This window comes from Opisthocomus hoazin, chromosome Z, assembly GCF_030867145.1.
Source record: "Opisthocomus hoazin isolate bOpiHoa1 chromosome Z, bOpiHoa1.hap1, whole genome shotgun sequence".
NCBI classification, from domain to species: domain Eukaryota; kingdom Metazoa; phylum Chordata; class Aves; order Opisthocomiformes; family Opisthocomidae; genus Opisthocomus; species Opisthocomus hoazin.
In genome coordinates, this window is record NC_134454.1 from 78906525 (window position 1) to 78915946 (window position 9422).

The window sequence follows — 9422 nt, forward strand, 5'->3', positions numbered from 1 at the left end:
ACGAGGAGTGCCAGTATCTCTTCCAGCCACAGCTCATTGTGCAGCGCCTGGTGAACATTGCTGTGCTGTACCCTGGATATGTCACCGAGCAGAGCATGGGCCCCCACAACCGCTCCTGCCTCTACAAGTGAGTACAAGAGGGTCTCCTAAGGAGGGGCACCCCCAGGGCGGGGAGCTTAGGGTGCCCCATCCCTCTGGCTTGCCTCCCAGCCCCATTGGTCCCGCTGAGGGGCAAGATCTGACACCACTGTCCCGCAGGGTGTTTGTGCCCAGCTACACATCACGAGTGCTGGTGGAGGTGCTGCGGTGCCACGGGGCCGAGGGCTGCCCGCTCTGGCTGCGTGTGCGGGCCAAGGCTCCCCCTTTGCACAACTCCACAGCGCTGGACTGCCGGGAGCACGCTCCCTGCCAGCTCGCACTGGACCTGCCCTTCTGGCAGCACTGGTACTATGTGCTGGTGGAGAAACACCCCGGGGTGCCAGGCACTGTCTCCTTCCAGGTCACCGTGGAGCTCACAGGTGAGCATGAAGAGATATGGGTGGGGGGCATGGTATTGACTCTGCTTGGGTGGCTGGTGGAGGGGTAAAGGATGCCTGCAGGATCTGGCCCCAGCTGGGCGCAGAGCGGTACCCAGCTCTGCTGGGGTGGGGATGCCAGGAGGTGTTGGGGATGGCCTGCAGATGGAGATGAGCGGTGGGCAAGCAGGGCAGGTGAGGGCTAAAAGGGGGCTGGAGGGGCTGTGCGGTGCCCAGGCTGATGACTCTGCCCCCAGATTGCTCACGACCCAGCTTGGCCCGGCCACCCTTCCTGCCCTCCAGTGCCTCCATGAACATGCCCCACTCCTTCGGCTCTGCGGGTGGGCTGGCGCTGGGGGACAGCCCTCCGCCCGCCAGCCCCAATGGCACGAAGCACCCGGTCCCTGTCCCCACCGCCTCACCTGCTGGCGAGCGGTGCTGGCCAGTCCGCCCCACACTGCGCAATGAACTGGACACCTTCTCCGTCCACTTCTACATCTTCTTTGGGCCCAACGTGTCAGTACCACCCGACCGCCCCGCTGTCTTCGTCATCAACCTCCTGCCGGTGCTGGATAGCGGTGGGGTGCTCAACCTGGAGCTGCGGCTCAATGTGGTAAGGTGCACACACTGTGCCCTGGATGGGGCAGGGCAGCCCGGAGGGGATGGGCTGGGAGGTGGGTGGTGTCAGGGTGAGGGACAGCATTTGGGGTGCTCTTGGGTCATGGGTCATGGTTTGGGAGCTCTTGGGTGATGGAGCACAGATTAGGGTGTTCCAAGGGCAGGGTGATGGCCTGGATTTGGGGTGTTGTTGAGTGATGGAGCACAGATTAGGGTGTTCCAAGGACAGGGTGATGGCCTGGATTTGGGGTGACGCTGGGTGATGGGCAGTGGTATAGGGCAGTGCCAGGTGGTGTGCTGTGATCTGGGTGCTGTCAGAGCAGGGGACATCCCCAGCACTGGCTTAGGTCCATCTCCTCCTCTGCTGTCAGAGCTCCCTGTGTGGCGAGAACGTGACAGTGTTCGGGTGTCTGAATCACGAAGTCCCGCTGACATCTGGTGACAACGCATCGGTCACCTGCGAGACAGGTAGGCTGGGCTGTGCACGTCCATCCTGCCGTGGCCATGGGGATCGTACCCGCCGTGTGTCCAGTGAGGGGCTGGGTGGGAGATGGCAGAGACCATAGGTGCATCTACCCATGGAGCCTGGCACAGGGTGCTCTGTCCTTGTCCCAGACTGCCCAGGGGAAGGGTCTCCCCCCTGCCCTGCTCACGCAGAGCCCTCCCTGCCCACAGAGTCCCTGGCAGGATTCCTGCTCTCCGTTAACGCCACGGCCAGCCTCAGCCGCCTGCGGATCCCCTACCCCCAGACGGGCAGCTGGTACCTCAGCCTGCGCTCGCTCTGTGCCACGGAGCATGGGTAAGAGCCCCGGGGATGTCACCACCGCGGCCGGCACCCACGTGCACTGCAGGTCCGTGGGTGTGCCTGGCCCCCTGCGCCTCGTGTCACCGCTCACGTGCGCGCGCGTGGCTTTGTGGGCTGTGTCGTGGTGCGAGTGCCTGCGTGGGCACGGATAGCTCTGCCTTGAGCCTGCCTGACCGTCTGTGGGTCCCTGCGGCTCTTCCCTCTGCCTCTCGCCTGGGAAGCGCCTGTCAGCTTGCGAACGCCGTGCTTCTGTTGGTGCCTGCCCATCTGTACCCGTGCCTGGGAGGGGACCGGGCTGTCACTGCAAGGACAGGGCTTGGCTGTGCGTATGAGGCGGCAGCTCCGGTCAGGCTGCTGTGCCCCTGCTCTGCTCAGCATCTCCAGGGACAGGTCCTGTGCCCGCAGCTTTGCTCCCGGCCCTGCCTGAGGGCCCTGCGGAGCAGAAGGGCTGTCGCGTGCGCGCGTCTGTACGTGCAAGAGTCCACGCGGGGCTCTGTGCCGTGCAGGCGGTGCCGCGTGCGCGTTCGGTGCGTGCAGGCAGACAGCTGTGGGTGCTGGGTGCGTCCGTGGGGATGGTGCTGCACGCACGTGTGTCGCACGGACGCAGAGAGCACCGCGCGTGTGCCCGGGTTTGTGCAGCCAGGCAGGGCGGCGCGTGTTCTGCGCACGCGTGGGCGCAGATTTGGCCGTGTGAGCACACGCGGGGACAGCGGATGGTGCTGTGTGCGTGTTGGGCTGCCCGTGTGTGCAGGGAGCCGCTGGTGCGTGCTGTTGGGACGCGGGGCCGTCTGCGCTGCTGCCGAGGGGCTGGCTGTGCGCAGGGCCCTGTGCGTGGGTGGCGTGGGACAGGGCGGGTGCTGTGCCTGCTCTGACCTCCTCCACCCGGCATTGCCAGCTGCAGTCGGTCCTTCCCCGACGCGGTCACACGCAGGCACTTCAGGGCACGGCGTTTGCACGGCAAAATCCAAACAAAACAGGAGTCGGCTGAATGTGGCAAAGCTGATCTAAGCACAGCCGCGTTTCTCCTGCTCGCCCAGCCTGGCACGGACAATTGCAGCACACGGGATCCTTGGGGACCATCTCTCAGCTGCCACTTGTAGCACCAGAGCAGCTCATTTCCGCGCTCGCCCTGTCCCTGGGTCTCCCATCACCGTCCAAGTCTGGGTGTGATGAGTGCCTCTGGCAGGAGCTGCCCGAGGGGCGCAGGACGAGGGCTGACCCCCTTCTCCCGTGCCACAGGTTCGAGCCCTGCACCAATGTGACGGCCGAGGTGTACCTGCGCGCCTACCTCTCGCCCTGCATCAACGACTGCGGCATCTACGGCCAGTGCAAGCTGCTGCGCACCAACAACTACCTGTACGCTGCCTGCGAGTGCAAAGCTGGTGAGACATGCCCCGGGGACCCACGGTGCCCACTGTGCCCAGAAAACCCCCCCGGCATCCTCCCCTCCTCCCCAGGGGTTGTGCACCCCACTAGTCCCCCTGTGGCAGCTCTCCACAGGGCGCTGGGAAGGGGCTTCCTCCCCTGCCCCTGCGAGTGCTGCAGGGGTGACAGCAGCTCTCCCCGTCCACAGGCTGGAACGGCTGGGGCTGCACAGACAATGCCGAGGCTTTCTCCTACGGCTTCCAGCTCCTCTCCACACTGCTGCTGTGCCTCAGCAATGTCATGTTCGTGCCTCCCGTGGCCATTGCTGTCCGCAGCCACTACCTCCTGGAAGCTGCCGTCTACATCTTCACCATGTTCTTCTCCACTGTGAGCATGGGGTGGGGACGGCTGGGGGATGAGGCGAGGGGCTGGGACTGTGTGGGGTAGCTCTCGCATCCTTTCCCCCCTACCCCAGTTTTACCATGCCTGTGACCAGCCGGGCATCGTGGTGTTCTGCATCATGGAGTACGACGTCCTGCAGTTCTGCGACTTCCTGGGCTCCCTCATGTCCGTCTGGGTCACTGTCATCGCCATGGCCCGGCTCCAGCCCATGGTCAAGCAGGCGAGTGCGGGAAGGGGGCCCGTGGGGCGGGCACGGAGGGGACCCGTCCTGACGGATGCCCCGCTGCCCCACAGGTGCTGTACCTGCTGGGGGCCATGCTGCTCTCCATGGCTTTGCAGATGGACCGCCACGGGCTCTGGAATCTGCTGGGGCCCAGCCTCTTCGCCTTAGGGATCATGGCCATCGCCTGGGTAAGGAGATGCTGTCCCTGTCCTCTTACGTCCCAGTCCCAGCTGCAGTCAGCATCCTACCCAGCCACGTAGCCCTGCTCCCCTGCCAGCATCTCCCTTCTGCTGCCTTCACCCTTCCCCACGAACCCCGCTCCCTTGCTCCTGGGCATGCAGCACCGCGGCACAGGGACCGTGCCCGTCCCTGCCAGGGCTGCCTCTTCCAACCCCCTCTTTCCCCACCGCAGACGGCTCGCACCATCCGGCGCCGCCACTGCTACCCACCGACGTGGAAGCGCTGGGCGTTCTACCTGTGCCCGGGAGCGCTGATCGCGGCAGCCGCTGTGCTGCTCTACGCCTTCGTGGAGACGGAGGAGAACTACTTCTACATCCACAGCATCTGGCACCTGCTCATCGCCGGCAGCGTCGGCTTCTTGCTGCCGCCCCGCGCCAAGTCCAGCCGGCGCCTGGGGCCGCTGCCCCGGCGCAAGGGCTGCGGGTACCAGCTCTGCATCAATGAACAGGAGGAGCTGGGGCTTGTCGACCCAGCCGTGGCCTCCATCAACAGCATTTGTACCAGCTGATGCTAACGGCAGCTCGGACTCCTCCAGCATGGATAGCAGATCTGCGGGGCCCCGCACCCGCTGTCTTTGCCGGCTGCCGGTCGCCGGTCGCACCAGGACTCCTTTGGGTGGGCGCACAGCTGCCCGTGCCACCCTGTTCTTGCAATTACAGCCTGACTGAACTTGTCTCTGGGAGTTGCTGCTGCTCAGTCTGGTGCAGAGCTGGGGGAATCTGGAGCTGCAGCCACGCTCCTCTCTTTGCCAGCCCACGGAGGTGCCCAGGGGATGTGGCCAGATGCGGAGGGAGGAATGGCAACCGTCTCTGTCTCTTGCTCAGGCGCAAGAGCTGCTGCTCTACAGTGGGCTGCGGTGGGGCTGATGCAGCTCTGGCATACAGCGAGGTGGCCAGCAAAAGCTGGGGGGCCAGGGGCCTTTCAGTTTGCTGCAGGGTGGACTGCAGAGCTGAGGTGACTTTGCTGTGGCCCTGTGCTCTCACAGGAGGGCTGTAATGCCTGACCCACGGGCAGCTGTGCTGTGCCAGGGCAGCTGGGGTCCCCCCCAAACTGGCAGGACTGCGGGGAGCCCCTAGCCCTGGAGGAGACTGCTGCTGGGAACCAGATGATGTTTAAGGTCCCTTCCAGCACCTGCCATTCTATGGGGATTGGTGCCGGTGCTGCCTGCTGTGGCAATGCACGGGTGTTGGAGCGCGCTGCCTGAAAGGAGCACATCCCCAGGAGCCCACAGCCCGTTGGTGTCACCCCACTGCCTGGAGCAGCCCCTCTTGGCACCCCACACGTTGGTGCACCCACCCAGAAGCAGTGGAGCCGTGACCTTGTGTCCCTGTTGCTGCCACCAGCCGTGAGCAACCGCCCTGCTTCTGTAGGGCACTGAGCATCAGTGGAGGGGGGGCATTGCGTGGACTGTACCCCTCCATCTGGCTGGGACAACCCTGTCTCAGCCCCTGTTCCTCGTGCTGCCCTGTGGAAAGACCCATGGGCTCAACACCCGCTGGAGCCAGTGTTGACCGCGGTGTGGTGACAAACACCCGGGCTGCCTGTGTGGCTCAAGGACACGGCATTCCCACCCTGCTCCTGCAGCTCACAGGGGGCAAGATGGACCAGAGAGTGGAGGGGAGGCCTACTGCCGCTTCTCACACCTCTGGGGACTGCTCCAGCCCCCTGGGCTCTTCCCAGCCCCGCAGGAGTCTTCAGGGGTGAGTCCCCAGCCAAAGCTCTGCACCCCAGCAGTCACATCCTGACTCAGCAGAGCCCACCCGCCAGCAGCCCCCCTCCCCGTACCCCACGGGCAGAGCCCGGCACAGGCAGATTTACTGGATGCCTAATAGGATTAGCGACTGCGGGTGGGCAGGCAGCTCTGTAATAGGTTTGCAATCTAATTAAACCTGCTGCTTGCTAGCTGAGCCCCAGCTGGCTGGAGCAGGGTGGGCTCAGGGGGCTGCAGGGGTAGCTGGAGGGGATGGCGGCAATGGAGTGGGCAGAGCAGAAGGAGAGGGGAGCTGGCGGTGGGTTCAGGCCTTTGCTGCCAGCATCTCTGGGCCTTGAGGGGGGTGATGGCCGCGAGGAGCCAGCCTGGTGTGGAGGTGTGCTGGGCAGCCCGGGGCAGCCGGCCAGGAGCCCCGGTCACTGTGCAAGGGGGCTGGGGCACCTGCCACCCTCCTCCTCCCGAGAGCTCACCCTCCAGCCCTTTCTCTGCCACACAAAAATGCCCTGTCTGGTCCAGCCTGGTGGCTGATTAAGAATTAATTTTTTAATTAAAAACATGACTCACTTCACCAAGCCCAATCGCATCCCCCTGGCAGTAGCAGCCCCCAGAGAATGAGGAGCTCACCTTTAGCTTTCGCATCAGCGATGAGCTGTAGTTCGGTGCACACTGAGCACGGGGCTCTTGCTGCCCCGGCGTGCGCACCAGCCTGGCGGGTGGTCCTGCACAAATGCACCCCAATTTCATTGAGATGTCAGCGCTGCATGCAGCATCCTTGCCCCTCTCTCGTCCCCCGGCTCGATGCTGCAGGGCTGGACTGCAAACCCGCTGCTTGACAAGTTTGTGTAGACCCTACAATAACGGAGCCCAGTGAGCGTGTGGTGGGATGCACATTCCCCTTGCAAACAGCTGCACAGCCCCTCAGCGTGCCCCACGGCAGATGCCGTGCAGGTCTGGACCCTCGAGGGGTCCTGGTAAAGGTGGGCAGGGGTTTTAGACGGCAGAGCTGTCCAGGAAAGGCTGGAGGAGTCCAATGCTGGACTCCGCTTCTCCGGGATGCCGGAGTGGCTCAGTGCTGCTTCTCATTTTAATTAAACCTGCGACTGCATTTTTCATCTCAAGGACAAGCCAAAGCATCCGACTGGGCTGCTGGGGAGGGAGCTGAGCCAAGCAGCGCTGGAGGGGATCCAGGCACTCTCTGCCAGCCCAGCTCATCCCCTGGGGCCCACAGGCTGCCGACTGAGAGCTGGGAATCCCCCTCCACTCTTCACCCCCCAGCCCCAGCAGGACAGAAACCCATCCACCTGCCCACAGTGGGGGCACAGCTCTGGGGACATTGCCGTGCAGTGCAAGTACAGGACATGTAGTCTTGCAGGATTGAAAGGTTTGTGGTCAGTGCTCCTGGCACCGAGCATGTTGAAGCCTCTCTTTCCTGGTGGGACACCCAGCACAGGGTCTGCAGCACCATCTCTCCCACCAAGCTTGACTGGGAGCTTGCTGGGACACCCTGTGGGAGACTCCCCATCCCCTCAGCCACCTCCCCTTCATTGTGGGATCAGGAGCACTGGCCTGCCCATCCCTACCGGGCTGGATGAGCTTTGCCATTGTGATGCCCATGGTCTCCAGCCTCGGCCCCTTGGGCCTGTGCTTGGAGCGAAGGCTGGATTCTGCCTTCCCCCCTGCTCAGAGGGTTGAGGTCTCTCTGACTCCCACCCCTCCCAGTGTAAACAGACTTCCTGATGCTCCATCCCTGCCTCTGCCAGGCACAGCAACCGCATAACCATGGCAACAGTGTCCCTATGACAACCAGGTACATCTGACATCCCCATGGCAACCGACTCCCCGAACAGTCGGTGAACAGCTTGCCTTCCTCGCTGCTGAGGAGGGTGCAGGGGTTCGAGCCCCACCAGGGCAGGTGGCTGCAGAGATGCGGGGTAAGACACAGCTGGGAAAGGCTTTGGCTGGGTGCCTGGGGCAGCACGGCCTTCGTGGGGAGGCTGCATGGGACGGAGGTGATGCAGGAGAAGAGGGTGGCCCTGGAGAGAGCATCGCCCTGGCTCAGCCTCCTGCGTCCCAGCCCCGTCCTCCCTGCTGGGCTGTCAGTGCCGTCGGGCCGGCTCTCCCTGCTCTGACACATGCTCCGTGGAAATGCATATGCCAGAGGCTGGGACTGTGCTTTCTCCCACCACCTCCTCCCACCCCTCACTCCCACCGCAGGGATGCTCTGCCCGCTGCCTGCAGCCTGCCCTCCCTGCGGGGCTGCCGGGCCCTCCCGCCATTGCCGGCCCATGTCTGCCGGGCCAGGCTCGCCAGACAACAGCCCTGACGCAGTCTGTCGTTGCAGACGGCGTTTGCACGCCATGCAACTTTAATGTGTCAGGCCTGAATTATCGAGCTCTGCGGCGGGCTGTGTGTGTGCAGGCAGGACCCGTCATCCCTCCTCCTCTCCTTGCCCACGCACACCCAAGCGGGCAGCAGCGACTGGGGGCTGGAGAGAGGTCCCAGCCTTTGGGGTCTCTCTGGGTGCAGGAGGGTGCCGTGCCCCGTGCTGGCCCCGGGGGTTGTGAGGTGTGGGCAGCAGGGTGGCTGTTGGTGCCATCAGCTTGGTCGCCTGGGGTCCCTGAGCATGGTGTGATCTCTGCAGGGTTCAGGGACGGGTGTGTAGGGAGGGATATGCAACCTTGCTGTGTCCCCACCTTGGCATTTGCTCCCTGCATCCTCATAAAACCCCGGGGCTGAAGGCAGCAGATCCCCCACTGCTGCCCTTGGAGGTCCTCATCCCGCTCCTGCTGGCTCTGCTGCCAGGCCCCAGGGAGACAAAACCCTTCCACCGCAGCCAACGTAAATGCTGCCGTAGGTGCAGCCAGAGCTTGCTCCCTGGCCGGGCACGCCTGTCACCGTGCCGCTCCAGGGATGATGAAAGGCTGGTAGCACGGCCTGTCTGCTCTCTGCTGCAATTTGCCCAGCGTGCCCTACGGCCACTCGATGATTTCCTCATCAGAGTAGCCAGCCTCGACCGCCCTCCCCACGCAGACACATCCGTCACCCACTGCTGGCACGGTCACACAGATCACAGGTGCTGGAGCCGCCTGCCCTGCTCGGTCCCTGGCCATCCCTCAGCCCTGCAGACAGCGGCCCCGGCATGGCCAGCCTCCGGGGAGCGGCTCAGGGCATGCAAAGGGACCCTGTTTCCTCTGGAGCAACCCACGCAGACTCTGCTTCCTCACTCCTCTTTCTTCCCCATCCCCTAGACCTGTGTCCCACCCTCCCCACTGCCATCCTCAGCCCTCATCCCGTGCCAGCTGATAGAGGGGATTGTAAGAAACGTGAAACTGTAACAAAAAAGCCTTAATATTTTCTAGTTTTTAGTAGTCTTTAGTACTGTAACTTGTGTTCCTGCATGCATAGTACTCTGATGATGTAACTGTTACACTAATCCCTGTTTTCTCATTAAGGAATGTAGTGGAAGGACATGGGCACCAGCTATCACTTAGTCGTTAGACAAAATAATTAAGTGAAATAAAAGTGGTCTTGGTTCTCAGCAAA

General features: G+C 63.4%; 1 protein-coding gene across 1 annotated transcript; it reads left to right on the forward strand.

Annotated features, from left to right (window-relative positions):
* TMEM8B (transmembrane protein 8B) lies at window positions 1–9422 on the forward strand. The gene is made up of 10 exons (XM_075411593.1): window positions 1–127; window positions 259–518; window positions 773–1128; window positions 1505–1601; window positions 1809–1932; window positions 3178–3320; window positions 3512–3690; window positions 3779–3925; window positions 4000–4116; window positions 4341–9422. The coding sequence occupies exons 1-10, from the start codon at window positions 96–98 to the stop codon at window positions 4674–4676; spliced, it is 1791 nt and encodes a 596-aa protein (XP_075267708.1). The 5' UTR covers window positions 1–95; the 3' UTR covers window positions 4677–9422.